Raw genomic sequence first — 15,458 nt, forward strand, 5'->3', positions numbered from 1 at the left:
TTTAGATTTTGATATATTTGCCTTTAGACACGATCATGATTAGATTGACTGCTTGAATTTATTCACGCGATATCCTAATGACTAAATAAAGTCAAAATGCATAGTACAATTTGTGGAGGCGACATGCTAGACTACACACACTTACGTAAAAGATACCTCAAAATTCTCGTGCACGGTCCGCTTACAACCGTAAGAAGACACTTTTTTCAATAGCTCTGCTGGGGGTATTGTCGTATAAATGATAAAACCATGCATGAAGAATCTGAACAATCAGTGAACCAAATTTAAACAAAAACGTTATAATGTTTTAAAATTTGTATGAAGGTTAAAGAATATACCTGTATATCGTATCATGTTGAGCATAGTGCAGTATAACAAAGTAATTGTTTATTAAAAGCTCATTTGACTATTTTTGAGGTCCGTCGTATTTTGATATTTTCCTTTAACTTGCGTTATAACGTATGTACTTCAGCATCATCCACAAAATACCAAACGGGGATATCCTTTGAAAAGTACTACAGCACCACCTATATCAGTGCAACCAAAAGGAAAAGTCGTAAAAACGAGGCCAATGCCGTCCTTTGACACGAGTCAATATGGACTTCATGTACGGCAGGCAATTAGAAATGTTGTTCCTTCGACAACAAGGACCCAATCTTCCTTGTTCTCGGTGCCGACAACAAACAATATAGCGCAACCTATTGTGAAGCAATCAACGTTGAATGTCATAAAAACACGGCAAACGCGGTCAACTGGCAATATTCAATTAGGGTTTACTGAACCCCAAGCAAGTAGAAATATTTTACCGTCGACAACAAGGATCCAAACTTCCTGGACTTCTGTGTCGCCATCAAGCAGAGGGATAACCGTACAGCAAGCGTTGCCATCGAAGACACAACATGACCCCATTTTCCGTAGTGTCCAGGGATATTATAGTGGTCAAGGACAGAACAGTACGAATCCATATTCTACCCTGTTCAAACATAGTGGTTCAAATATTGCTCAAACCTCAACTGGTCTTTTGCATTCACAGGGAATGTATACTCCAGAATCTCACTTGTTCATGCATGGAAGTACACACATTCCACGAACATCGAATATTCCTTTGTCATCGCAGGGATCTTCCTGTAGGAACACAGATGCAACCGAATTTATGCGGGGAAGAACAGCTACCCCGGAATATTTAAGTATTCAAGAACAGAACAGTACGAATCCAGATTCAACCCTGTTCAAACCTAGTGGCTCAAATGTCCCTCAAACCTCAATTAGTCTTCTGCATTCACAGGTAATGTATACTCCTGAACCACACATGTTCATGCATGGGAGTACACACATTCCACGCACATCAATTAATCCTTTTTCGTCTCGGGGATCTTCTAGTAAGAACACAGAAGCAACCAAATTTATACGGGAAAGAACAGACATCCAACAACCTCCTGTTTATCAAATGCAATCTGGAGGAATAGGCGGCATGTCACATGTTCCATGCACAAACCTTCCAGTAACATGCTGTGGCCTGGATACAATGACACCAGTTTTTCTACATACCAGTCCAATATTTACCGAACAACATGCACATTTACCTACTGAAACCGCAATAAACGTGCCGAAACTAGAGCCAGCCTACGACCTGAGCACTGCCAGAAAGGTATTGGTGTGTATTTATATTTTGCACATAAACTTAGAATTCATAAAACGGCTGCGATAAATCAATTATTTTTAGAGATAAATTATTCAGATAGGATATGATGGCAAGTGATGTTTTGTGTCACATTTATGATATCTTTTTCTTTTTAAAGCCCTCCAAGACGTCAGATAGTAAAGCTGGACTGAGATATGACCCTTTTGCATTTACTGGCGTCATTGCAACGTCAACAACAGAATCAACATCCACCTCCATTGGCCACAACGTATCAAATGTGAGTGAATATATTCAGTGACATTGCAAGGTAGCATGCCCGCCTTCGTCGATAGGCGAACAGCTATTCCACAAGTAAACGCCTCTCAAAAAGTGCATCAGTATTGATTCAACAAGGGTATTCTTAATAAAAAAAATTTAGAATGGTTACGTCATCAAATTTAATCAACAACATTTGCCATTGGGTTAAACATGACACAATAAAGTACTTTTAAACCCCACTGTGTTTTCAGCCTAAGGTCGGCGATATAGGTCCAGCATAGATCATCGATCAATGTGACTGATTCATTTAAGAACCGTCTTTTAACCACCAAACGTAATTTTATTAAGAATTGATTTGTATACCAATATTATCACGTCCATGTTATGGGCTAAATCAGATAAGAGTTAAAAAGTTAGGAAACCTTGGTTTATAAAATATGCCATATTGATCCTTCTTTTTAGTGTTCACCAAATGGATAAGATGGTCAAGATTTATGAAGTATTGATTTACCAAAAAATGCCATATTTAACCTTTGTTTTCATTCTAGCACCTTTATTTCTTTAACAATCAAAAAATAAATCAAATCAAAATGTCAAAAAGGACAACAAGGTCTCAGCAACACCGCGAGATTTTGCGTTATGAGTTCTTGATTTTCCAAAAAAATTCCCATTTTCACTATGTTTACACTTTAAAACCATTTCTTCCTTTCCAACCATTACATGATAACTATAAAGAATGTTTAAACTAATAAGACCACAGTTAAGTGTGGTTTTGGGCTAAATCGGACACTTTGGTCTACCTTGTTTAAAAATAAATGGTTTATCACTATCAACTCGTTTTACCACATAGCATTAAAAGCCATGGTTTTACACCGTTTAAAAGCTAATTCCATCATAGAAGTTGTTGATTAATGCCCTTGGTCAAGATTTCAAAGAAAGCTACTCTACAGACAAAAATGTATTTGAGTAAATTTCTTTGTTTTTTTTTTAACAATAGCTTAAGTATATTGTGCTCCAAATCCTGTTTTCTGAAATATTGAAAACATATCAACCATTTCTACGAGAAAATACGATTTAAAAAAAGTAAAAAACATGCTAGATTTTGGAATAAACTCTGGTTTTAATTTGTAAATTGAATTGAGAATGAGACTGATGTTTGAATACTTTTGTGAAATTGGGGCCAGAATGATTGTATTTATCAAATCTCGGTCAAAATTGAATAAAGGGTTTAATCGGGTGTAAAACCGGGTACTACACTTATCAAATCATAGAAGTATGTGTTTATACAATATAAATACCATGGCCAGAGTTTTATATATCAGGTGACCGTTCTAACGTCATTTGGCTCCTCTTGTTTTAAACGTACAAATTTAGTATGTTATGTTTGTTTCCTTTTGTGTTGTTCAACTTTTCAAACCATTTTAAATGAAAAATTCCTATTAATGAAAATTATTATCTTTTTGTTAACTTAAAGATAAATAATGTGTTTTTGTTTTTTTATTCCAATGAAAACACATAATAGCCTTTAGGAGATCTGTCCAAATTTAGAATCGCTTAACTGAAATAGTCGGACATGCCAGTTTGATTAATGATCGATTGCTTAATCAAAACTTAAACATCTTTACAGTATAAGACTGTATAGACTTTTAAGCAGCTCAATTGAGTCTAAACTCAGACTTGAGACTTGTTGATATCATCGCCCCTGGGTCGGTTTTCATTTACGTCTTAGATCTAAGTTTCAGACTCAAGACACATAGTTTTTTTATTTCATTGTACAATTGAAGAGCAAAAATGATTAGAATGACCATTTAGAGTTGCAAATAACATTCTTAATAAGTATCTACACAAGTTCTACAATAACCATATATAAGATCATTCATGACATTTGAATTTCGCTTTTTAGAATCAAACCCTGACTCTTGTCGGTAGTAAAACAGCACCTCTGTACAACGAAACATATCTTTGCAGGAAATGGCCGACATTAAAAGAAGAGACAACCCACAAACATTAGAAGCAGAAAGTCTTAGGTTCGGCGATGTCGATTTTTATAGTCTAGTTCGTCAAGCAACAGGGCCTATTTCACAGAAAGAAAAGTGGTGTCGTACAACAGACGACGATCGCTTAGAATCAGTCAGAATAAACCGTTTCAGTGAAGCGCCACCAACACAATCTAAACGAAAGGTTAAAAATGAACCTAAAATCGCTGATGATGGTAAGTTGTCGAGTAGCATATTGGGGCAAAACTATAATGAGGGCACAACATATAGGAATGAACGGAAATTGAACCAAACCGTAGAAATAAACAATCCCGATATGAGAAATCCGCATAATCCAAGAGAAACCCTGAGTTCTGGAACCTTGGGTATTGTAAAACCTCCAAAAAGTTCAAACAAGACTGACGACCAAAAGGCATTTAGTCAGGGAGAAATTACATCGCAAGTGTCCACAAAAGTTGAGCCAGCAAATGTTGGTTCTTTGAAATTCTCTTACGCCGAAATGGTGAAAAGAAAAACAAGCGAAAGAAAGTGATCTCCTCATACTTAGGGATATGACTGGGTTTAATACTGGGTTAACTGTTTTTTTTGTTTGTGAATTTTTGTTTTTATGTTCTATGTGTTTGGCGTTTACCCAGTGCCATTAAACCAGGTTTATGTTTAAACTTTTTGCTACTGAGCTTGTTTCTGTAGTTTTTCGCATAAATATTAAAAAGGGCAATAAATCAATCTTATAATACCATGGGGGTAATACGGGAGTGAAAAGGAGAACAAACAGAATATTGTTCTCTTATCATACCTTGGGGTAATACTGGGTTGAAAAGGAGAGCAACCAATGATTGTGATTTCATCATACCTTGGGGTAATACTGGAGTGAAAAGGAGAGCAACCAATGATTGTGATTTCATCATACCTTGGGGTAATACTGGAGTGAAAAGGAAAACAAGCAATATATTATGATCTCACCATACCTTGCGGTAATACTGGGTTGAAAAGGAGAGCAACCAATGATGGTGGTTTCATCATACCTTGGGGTAATACTGGAGTGAAAAGGAAAACAAGCAACATATTGTGTTCTCATCATACATTGGGGTAATACTGGGTTGAAAAGGACATCAGCAAGTTAATGTGATTTCATCATACCTTGGGGTAATACTGGTTTGAAAAGGAGAACAAGCAAAATATTGTGATCTCATCATACATTGGGGTAATACTGGGTTGAAAAGGACATCAGCAAGTTAATGTGATTTCATCATACCTTGCGGTAATACTAGAGTGAAAAGGAGAACAAGCAAATGATTATGATTTCCCCATACTTTTTGTATTATATTAGGACCGTCTTATTAACGAGCGTACAATAAAACATCCGAAGATAAGTTATGATAACCTATTGAATGGAACTTGCTTGTTTTATATTTATACTAGACATACTAACAATTTGTTTCGGAATAAATAATCGTATTACTTTTGGAAACAATTCGAATATCAAGTCGTACGATATAGTTGTAGATAAGGTGTAGGATCCCTTAATTTGAATTGTGTAACTTAGCAGTAGCACTTATCATTGACATGGAAAAGGGCGTTTCATATTAACATATTATATTTAAATGTTGGTAATGGAAGTGATCCTGGCAATTGTTTTGTATAGGATCGTTTTTTAACACATTCACTTTTCTATTTTTATATTAAATCATGTATTGTCGTCGGCATTCACTCAATATCATTTTGTTACTTGATAGTTTATTTTGGCACTTTTCATGACAACATTTGACACACGAACTATTTTAGATACATTAAACTTTAATACTTAGTTTTATGAAAATGGGGTAATAATTGGACCATCCATATTTGTCGAATCAGACTTTTATGATTTATGTTGTATAAATTGTTAAAGAACTAACTCCTCGACGACGAAAGTCGTTTGTCATGATGATATGATCAAATGTGATAGTTTGTATTATAACATCCCAAATGAATTATCTGTGCTTGAATAAATGGGCATGCTTTTGCTAATTGATTTTACATTGATATATTTATATTTATTTTTGTAAATGATAAAGCTAAATAATATGTTATTGCAGGTTTCGCATACGTTTAGTTGCCGTTTTTCTTAACATTGACATACGCAAACATTTTGTTTTATTAGCTTTATTAACATCTCAATGCATGTACATATTACTTTTTTATAATTATAGTGATTACCATACATATTAAATGTTAGTATGTGCCATATGGATACTCTTTGAAAAATCATACAGGGGTGTGTTTTTTATTTCAATGTAAGAATGCAATATACGAGTATTACAGCGACTGATCTCCAAAAGCTATATTTTCCGATTGACACATTCACAGTTTTAAGGAGCTCGTACCATTGCTTTTAGCTTATAACATAGTTATCAGACCGAGTGTTTAGTATTTTTTGTAGAACGATGATTAGTTTGCGAACGTCCCAAAATGTAATTTGGACATTTGTGGTTTCTGTGGATGTCAATGTATTTGCTATGTTTATTTATTTGACTAAAATAGTAAACTGGTAACAAATTTAATCTGACAGGTGTTTATCGTTCGTAGTATACATAGTGTACCTCATAGAAAGAATATGTATTATTTTGTAAACATAATATCTTCAATGAATGGTTTTGTAAATGCGTATTGACTTATGCTAAATTCTGTACCTTAACAAATGCCTGACATGGAATACGTGCACACTTACCACTATTTGAACATAAATCATTTGTAACTTTTTGTTCAAGTGAATTGGAAATATGAAGTCCATAGCAATATTGTTGACAGTAATTTAAGGTCTCTAATGTACAAAGGTTTTTATTTCATTGCGTATTTGTAGATAATATTTGATTTTTATGCTTGTTATCGTTTGAAAGTGTATTGCTTGCCGTTTGGTAATAAGTAAACTGAATGACTAAGACAAACTATTGATTACGTTATTGAAGTTTGTTTTGCACATATAACCGTTTTGAATCCGACATAAATTAATGTCACCATGCAACCAGCCTTAGATAAGACATTCTGTCCATACCCTTACTGCTTTATTATGTATACAAGAGTTTTATGTTTGTTTTATTTCTCTGCTGAATAGAGTATGTATATGTAGACAATGATACAAATTAAGGGTAAGACATTGTCTGCTTGTATTATGCATATGTTTAATCTCGATGTGTTTTGTAACGTACTACTTGATTTTAAACATTGCGTTGTGTACTCATAAGTTAAAACTTCTTGACTTGTTTTTTACAACTATGACTGGTTGTCGCACTGTATTGTATGCATACTCATATTGATTATTGCGTGTAATATTCATATATGATTTTCCAGTTCTGGCTATGTACATAAATCCACTGTCCTATTTGATCATATATGCAAATTTGTGTAATTCTACAACTCATATAATATATGATACCTCGTGTGCCTTTAAAGGGATGTATACAATGCATTTTGAATATCTCCAAAACACTCATTTCATTGTATAATAGCACATCAATAGAAAGCTTCTACAGGAATTATTCTGAAATCAGGATTGTAATCTTTTAATTCCAGACGTGTGTACTGTTCTTCAGATTATATTGCTCAGACCATTGCATCACAGTCACTAAGAAGTAACTTGAAATTAATATAAATTACTTTTGATTTTTTTTGAAAAAGGGGTCTCAGCCCCTTTACACTGTTTTGAGCATTATCGCTTCATACTCAAGTAGACCTCCGTTTTTTTCAGGATTTACAATAATAAGCTGTAAGAACCCCTGTATCAATTAATCCAATATATAAATTTGAGCTTAAGACATACCATGTTGATGAGTTGGTTATACTTAAATATATATATTGCTGAACTTATGACTTAGTATGTAAAGTACCCTGATACAACTACTGTTATATTTATTTTCATGAATTAAGATTTACATTTAAAATAGTTGTGAAATTTCAATTACAGCCATATTATTTAAATTATGCAATGCATCCCTATGCCATGCCGCCTAAACAAAGGACCATAGGGCGAATAATAGTTATCTCTGTTTTGTGTAATCCTGTAGATTAGTAAATAGATTACAAACGCTTGTATTTCTAATTAGATTTGTTTCATTATCGACAGAACATGAGTATGTATTCATTTGAAATATTATTTTTGTAAATTTATCTCACCCTATAATCAGTAATGATTAAAATTGATCTGTCTGATTTGTAACAATAATAATGTTTAAACTGTATGAAGTTATATCACGTCTCCAAAATGAATGACGTAACACCATTGGCCCAGGACTGGTCACGCGGTGACCTCATGTTTTTCCATATCAGAACGCCAATTTTTGTATCGTACCAAAAATGGCGTCTATTTTCCGATTCCGATAAAAAAAATGAGACATTTTTCCAGATAGTGTTGGCTTCTTAATCAATTTAAAAAGGTTTTCGACGTGATATATATGTTTTGGGGTTAGTAGGTGACCCGATAACGGATATACAGGGCAAAGAAAACCAAATCGAGCTTATGGTTTCCTTGTCCCGTATATCCCATATCGGGTTTATCCGTATTGCAATAAATGACTTGCGTGCATGCTTGTAAATGATTTTATCATTGGTCACATGTATCTGTTTAAATTATATATGCGTTGTGTATATTATCAACTAATAAAAGCTTATCTTCCTTGTTGTGACGTTTTTTTAGAAATCAGGTCACTAGGTCAAATATGTTCCAAAAGAAACCTATCCAGTCAAACCGTAAAGCGAAAAATTTTCAACAACTAGAAAAATATATCCTAAGAAGACGAATGCATAATATAAACATCACAAAGTTCAGCCATGTGTTTTTAAACGAACTAAAACATACAAGAAGTACACAAGTAATATGGAGCAGTGATTTAACGTTGGTTTTAAATCAACCTTTGTACGGTAATAATAGTGTTTGTTTTCGTAATAATACTAGAACACTAGACGTTAAAGTACCTGGTCTGCATTTTAATCCTGTGTTTTGTGCGTTTTTTAAAATGATATGATCCTTTATACTCCACTTAACACATGTTAAGACTGTTAATCACAAAAAAGTAAATCACTGAATTAAACTCAACAAAATGCACAACTGACGAAACACAATAAGTATACGCCAAATAGGATGGAATTTCAACATAAAGCAACTGGTTGTACAACACAACACAACCAACAACAACATAAACATCAATATCATCACTTGAACTTACCAGCGAGCTCTCAACAACCAGTTCTCAACCGCAATTGATTAAATATGACCAGGGCAGTGTTTTATTTTAGGTACGACATAATTTACTGAAAGTCCTTACATCGCGCAAAGTATAGAAAGGAAGATGATGGAATATAAAATGGATGATTTTAAAATAAATTTGGTAGGTTTTCATTTGCAAAAAATAATAAAGTAACAATTATAGTTGTACCTTAGAAACCTGGTGAAACACGACGAAATGTACTCGCTTCCCTCTCTTACATATATAATGGACCGCGGAGATACCGGTCTTCAGATGGGGTAAAAATGTGTATCCGGATAGGTTCTCTATGCAATACATCGTGCACCTAAGTAAGCGCGATATAAAAAGCATTACTCTTACATAGTACGCTTTCAGCTTGAGTCGCCATGGAAACGAAGAAAAAAAAACATTGGTACATAAAAGGTTGGCAAATTATACAAACCGTGATGATTAATTTCTGCTCCAATTATCCGAGCATTGGTAAGGTATCTATAATTTAGAAGGATTAAAACATTGGCGTAACAGACAAGATCTGTATAAATCTGCAAACAGGCATTGACGGCGAATTATTCATTAATGTTTCGACATTATTATATGTTGACGCGACTCAAGACGGCTGTTATGTTTAAACGATTTTGATAATTTCAATAATTTTCCACCTAAAGTTTACAATTCAATTTGCACTCCATGCCAGGTATTTAAGCCTGTTTACACAAGTTTATGTAACACAAGGTAGATCAGTTATATTTAAGGTACACATTATTGACCTACAATTTAAGGCTGTATTGTCCATTCATTCTTGTTCTGACTTGAATTTTTACAAATATGATAAAGGATCTACTATGATATTGTAGTCAATCAAAAACCCAAAGGGTGAGTCGGTCAACACAGTAAAAACATACATTCCTGTACACATATATATTTAGGGTTTCACTCCTTATCAAAACATCAATTTTATTTGACAGCAGGTGTTAAAAGAAGCTAATTAGTTAATTAAGTCTAGCAAATGAGGAAAAACTTTACTTGAACTTATAGTTTTGAAAGCACTTAATTGTAAGTTTTTGGAACTTAAAAGTAATACTTGTAAACATTATGGAAATAATGGAAATATGTATACTACAGAATGAGTCGCGGTGTATGAGGCCTGAGCAAGTTTAAAACAGAAAGATTTAATAACATATGAATTCACCCAAATGCAAACGACAAGCAAGGAGAGCGTTTGAACGTTTAGTGTCGTTTAGGCCCAAATATTTGTGCCTCCTGTGTATTCGAATAAGTGACTACTGGGTGTATCCCTGTAGTTCATTGTTTTCTATGTTTCGTATAACTAACTGAAACAACGTTGATGATTTTTTTCCAACAATAACACTACGCTTTTTGAAACCCTAATGTTATACGTGTTTCCGGTTACCCGAACGACTGTCGACCGTTTTACTTAAAGCAAACGCCAAGTCAACCAACGTTAGCGTGTGTTTGAACAAAATAATTACAGAGGACGCTCAACGATTCATCTGCCATATCTCTATTCGAATTCGGTTCATGACCAATTCAGCATAACGGCATTGGTAGTGGGATTTGTTTTTTTTATTAACTTTTATTTTGTTACAGAAACATAACACAAAGTGGTATTGAAAAGAAGTCTCCACATAGACTGGCTCCAAATAACCATACATTAGGAAAGTTGCCGAAATTGAAAAAATATACGTTAATGTAAACAAAACACTTATACGTTACTTTTCATTGTATTCCTTTAATTTCTGTGTAACAGTAAAGGTATATAAAATATGAGCATGTTTTCCCCAACTGTACCAAAACAGCCCTAAATCGCTCATCAACATGCATATCACTACTGGACCATCCTATCGACAAACATTACACAATCATATTTCTGAGTAACGAATTGCTGTATCGGCAATTTTTGGCATAGTATGTCTGATTTTGAAATTAAAACTTTCAATTTAATTTTTGATACTCACTATATATTTGGCTATACTAGTTGTCTGAACATGTTTAAGATATCCCATATGCAAATAAGCTTGTCAATGTATTGACGTTAATACACGTCAATGTACGTTAATACACCTAGATCTCAAAGATTATACATCTCCTGCAACCAAAGAATGGTTGAAAATGAATATCACTTTTTACTAATATGTCCGAAATACGCAGACTTAAGAGCCAAATATATTAAAAGATATTACTACACGTGGCCAACAAAGCAAAAGTTTATTAATTTGTTATCTAACAATTCAAATAAATCTCTAATTAATTTATTAAAATTTATATACTATGCAAACATCTTAAGAAACTAATAAATATATTGTTGTTTGTATCCATAAACAAATGTTCTGCTCTTCTGTTAAAACAATTCGTGTCTAAATCCATGCCTTGCACATGTATGTATTTTGTGTTTGCTATAAACATGTTTGATTTATTTAATGCAATAATATGTTGAATTGAATTGAATTGTATTGGGCCATTAGAAATAATTCCTGGAGAACTCATAAAAATATGGAAGAGTATTGTTTACTGATTACCATTTAAAAAATATTACACACCACTGAGGGTCATACGACATTATAAGGACAGGCCAGTCAGCCCCGAAGCTGTATATGGACCAAGGCGTTGTACATGATACAAATAATTTATTTGTTGAACCACCACTTCTTTCCAGAAATACAGAAGTTCTTCCAGTCAGATCGTATTCGGAAATTCTAAAGTCGAGAAGGTATACACCTGATGAACTGGAATCGGAGGTTGGTACACTATAGTATTGTATTTATTATGAATACTTTAGTTGTTTTACGTGTTTTATTATGTTGAATTCCGTGCTTGTGTGTTTACTTTAATGTTTTGTATGTTGATTATTTTTTTAATTCTGTACAAAACTTGATACTTAGATTTTAAAATTGCCCTAATTCAATTGTTTAACTAACAATTGAGTTGAAACAAAATAGAATCGATATCATTTAACAAGTATTTAATACATACAGGAGTCGGATAATTCAGAAACTGGCAAAGAAGGAATGGATGCGGAGGTTTCATTTCGTCCAAAATACCGCCAGATTTTGAAGAAAGTACCGAAACTGCCTAAACAACGTTTGGCAAAAGCATCACAGGTTAGCTTGACTTTATCTGTAGAGTTGAAACGAAAGTAATCATGATAAACTTGCTCATTTGATTAACTTTTTTTTCCGCTACAACGTATTATATAAGTGTGTATTTCTTTGACAATTAAAGCGTTGTTGCAAGGAAATGCTTATAAATACATTAACTTTAAGTCAATATGATAAGAAATTTGTGGTCTCAGTGTGATCTTCGGATGTTATTTGTCTCCCGTTTAGTGTCTGTTAGGCATTGTCCATGTAGTTTTAATGTAATATTGTACGGCTCATATACATAATATCATTAACCGTCGGTGTATAAACATAAACGACATTAATTTATGTTGGAATCATATACTATTTCAATTCAATACAAATAATCCGTTTTAGATTGAAGAGAAGTCATTAACAGGTGTAAATGAACATAAAACGACAGCTTCTCGTCCAAGAACAAAGACAAAAGGGAAGACAGGTCCAGGTCATGAACGTGTGTACAAGGTAATTGAGTACGGAATAATTCGTTGAACTTCGCCTATAAAGCGTGGTTTGTCTTTCAATAGTAACACTAGTCTGTCAAAAGATATATTAGGAAATTTCAGCTAAACGTAGTTTTCAGTTTATAGAAACCATTTCCAAAAATGCATCCATATTCAAAACAAACGTTTTACTTACCTCAAGTCGAAGCCGAAAATCACCATTAAGCCTCATGTATAAAATTCCCGTGGTAATGTCACTCGGTGTTATGTCGTTTAATATAACCGTGTACTACCATTTGATGATGCAAAAATGCTTTGTAATGCTATTTGTACTTAAAGATATAATTTGATATCAATTATCAATCAATTGCTAAATCTTTTTCAGGAAACACGGCAAAACCTTTCCTCATTGGCCCTTGCAAATGCAATCCCATCTTCAACTTACGATCAGGACAGATCAAACACATCGAAGGGAAAAACAAACGACAAGCAAAACAGTATGACGAGTAAGGGCGTGGCAGCTACATGCCAGCCCCCAATAACAAAAACACGCACCAATAGAAGATACATAGATTGCGATACATCTTTGAAAATACGCGCTAGAACGCCAGATAAAGCGAATTGTACTGGAACTGAATCACCAACGTGGGATTCAACGATACGAACAGTCCTTGATTATTCCCAACATAATCTACAAAAGCCGGATGATACGGAACGTGAAGCAAATATCAAAACAGAGAAAAACTCATCAAACTATGTACAAAAATTTGCCGATACCCCTTTTATCGAAATCAGAAGAAAAAGACCAACACTAAAGGGATCCATACGAGATTTATCCGAAGAACTGGATGTTGCAGTGGAAGAGCGTGCAATCATTCAAAGAAAATGTCCACAATCTTGGGCAGATATTGTGCACGAAAGTCACCAATAATTATAGCAATTATTTGTATGTGTATGTAACTCTTAACATTTATTAACATACTGGTAATAAATGTAGACCTTGTATTATAATGTTTATAAAAATAACGAACGTTACAAATCTCCTTTCATATGAAGTTATGTCTGGGCACAGAGTTAGCTTTGAATGCATCTTTTAGCCTTTATTTTTTACATTTCATTTTTCATAACATTTCGCCTTTGATAACATTTGATGCCATTCTGATTCTCATCTGTACACAAACTGAGTTCAGTTAATTTACATATTCTTAGCCAAGTGGTCTGTGTTGGTTTGTTCGTTGTGTGTCTCGTTTATTGACCGTTGGGCTTTGACTTTGTACCTTTTTTAATAAAAGATGGGAAAAGTAAGGTCATAGACATGCTAACTAGTTTAAGCCTCCGGTAGACTCGAGTTCCAGTGAACTCCTGATTCACTGCCCGTTTTAAGGCGGTAATCCCATCATTTAACGGTAAAGCAATTTTAATGAGGGCATGATTTGTTGGTGTTGTTTGTATTTGTGTTATTGGTTTGTTTTGGGTGAATATAATTGTGTCCCTAGCTCATGGTTCGTTTGGGCCCTTGGCTTGTGCCCCTAAATAGATGGGGGGGGGTTAATTCTGACTACTGGGCTTGTCACTGTATTTTTTGGTATTTCTTACACTGTTACAAGTCAAATGCAACGTGCTTATACTGTTGATAAATTTTGTGTCTCATATGATATTATATATTTTGTTATTGCCATATGCAGTCGCTTTGTTTTACTGTTTAACTTGTATACCATTTGTATATATTGATTCATTTTATACTGTCGGAAAATAGTTACAGTGTATAACAAAAAAAACAATCAGAGCATAAGAAGTTTCGTAATTACATGTTGTACCCCTTAATTAATAAACGTATCTATATAAGTACCTCTCATAACATGTGCCATCTTTTTTAGAACAAGGTCAATTTAAAACGTTGCCTAAACGGTTATTGTGTTCTTTTTTGTGGTTTTGTATGCGCAGTTAGTTTATTTTTCTTGTGCATCTTTATGACAAACTTTAGTTCGTTTAAAACTTGATACATATGTTTGCTTTTATCTGTGTTGTTAAAACCTTTGCTCTGAGGATTGTAGATTGCTAATATATACGACATAGATAGATTTTGAAATAACTTGTGAGGTAAGTCCTCCCAATGAGCTTATGTGGCGTTGACACTTCCAAGAGAGTATAACAAATGTTAGGTAAATGCAAGATGTTACCAATACCAACATTTTAGTGTCGTGTGATGCCTTTTGGCATTGACACCACGAGTTTATAAATATTGCTACAGTTTATTTGAGAAAAAAACCCTATAAAGGTGGCCAGCTTAGTGGTCCAGTCTAAACGAAATTGTGACATTTATGTGATGTGTTTTTGTCTTAAATTTAGAATGTCTCTTGCTGCTCTTCTGCTTGTCTTTTAATGATGTGACATTGTTTTCCTGCTAAGTTTGTCCTTGTAGTTCTATAATGTAGTGTTTAACTATTCTTCAATACATTTTCACTTACCTTTACATTCACTACCATGATATGGCTGGCCAAATGTAATAACATGTTTATGTTTTATATATTTGTATGATGAGATGCTTGTTTCATAAGTAAAAACTAAACTTACGTTATGTTCTGTTAATTTATACATGCTTACCTTAAGCACCATGCTTAAAGTCTCAGTGCCACTAAGATTAAAAAATAGAGAAAATAAATAGTGAGAATATAACTATGATAGAGTCTCATATCATGTCATATAATGTCTGATAATTTCCCAAAGCCCACACGATCTTTTATCAAAAAGAAATGTAT

The 15,458-nt window shown here is 33.8% G+C and overlaps 2 protein-coding genes across 6 annotated transcripts in view; both read left to right on the top strand.

Annotated features, from left to right (window-relative positions):
• The window catches only part of LOC128222089 (probable helicase with zinc finger domain), a 35,679-nt gene extending 27,128 nt beyond the window's left edge, over positions 1-8,551 (top strand). For all 5 annotated transcript variants that reach the window (XM_052930907.1, XM_052930910.1, XM_052930908.1 and 2 more), the window contains exons 28-30: positions 473-1,648; positions 1,800-1,919; positions 3,869-8,551. In XM_052930907.1, coding sequence (XP_052786867.1) covers positions 473-1,648; positions 1,800-1,919; positions 3,869-4,429 — 1,857 coding nt within the window. In that variant the 3' untranslated portion in view covers positions 4,430-8,551. The remainder of the gene's footprint in view (positions 1-472; positions 1,649-1,799; positions 1,920-3,868) is intronic.
• A 3,594-nt stretch (positions 8,552-12,145) lies between these two features.
• LOC128221768 (uncharacterized) lies at positions 12,146-14,152 on the top strand. Its single transcript, XM_052930370.1, has 3 exons — positions 12,146-12,238; positions 12,614-12,721; positions 13,085-14,152. The coding sequence occupies exons 1-3, from the start codon at positions 12,146-12,148 to the stop codon at positions 13,628-13,630; spliced, it is 747 nt and encodes a 248-aa protein (XP_052786330.1). The 3' UTR covers positions 13,631-14,152.
• The last annotated feature ends 1,306 nt before the right edge of the window (positions 14,153-15,458 follow it).

This window comes from Mya arenaria, chromosome 16 (genome assembly GCF_026914265.1).
Source record: "Mya arenaria isolate MELC-2E11 chromosome 16, ASM2691426v1".
In the NCBI taxonomy this organism is placed as follows: Eukaryota; Metazoa; Mollusca; class Bivalvia; order Myida; family Myidae; genus Mya; species Mya arenaria.

What these genes read in the sequence shown, in the direction of transcription:
- LOC128221768 (XM_052930370.1), top strand. Translation starts at nt 12,146, where the DNA reads ATGGATGCGGAGGTTTCATTTCGTCCAAAATACCGCCAGATTTTGAAG. An exon ending in GTTTGGCAAAAGCATCACAG is followed by an intron (nt 12,239 to 12,613) that starts GTTAGCTTGACT and finishes AATCCGTTTTAG; the next exon opens with ATTGAAGAGAAGTCATTAAC. An exon ending in GTCATGAACGTGTGTACAAG is followed by an intron (nt 12,722 to 13,084) that starts GTAATTGAGTAC and finishes AATCTTTTTCAG; the next exon opens with GAAACACGGCAAAACCTTTC.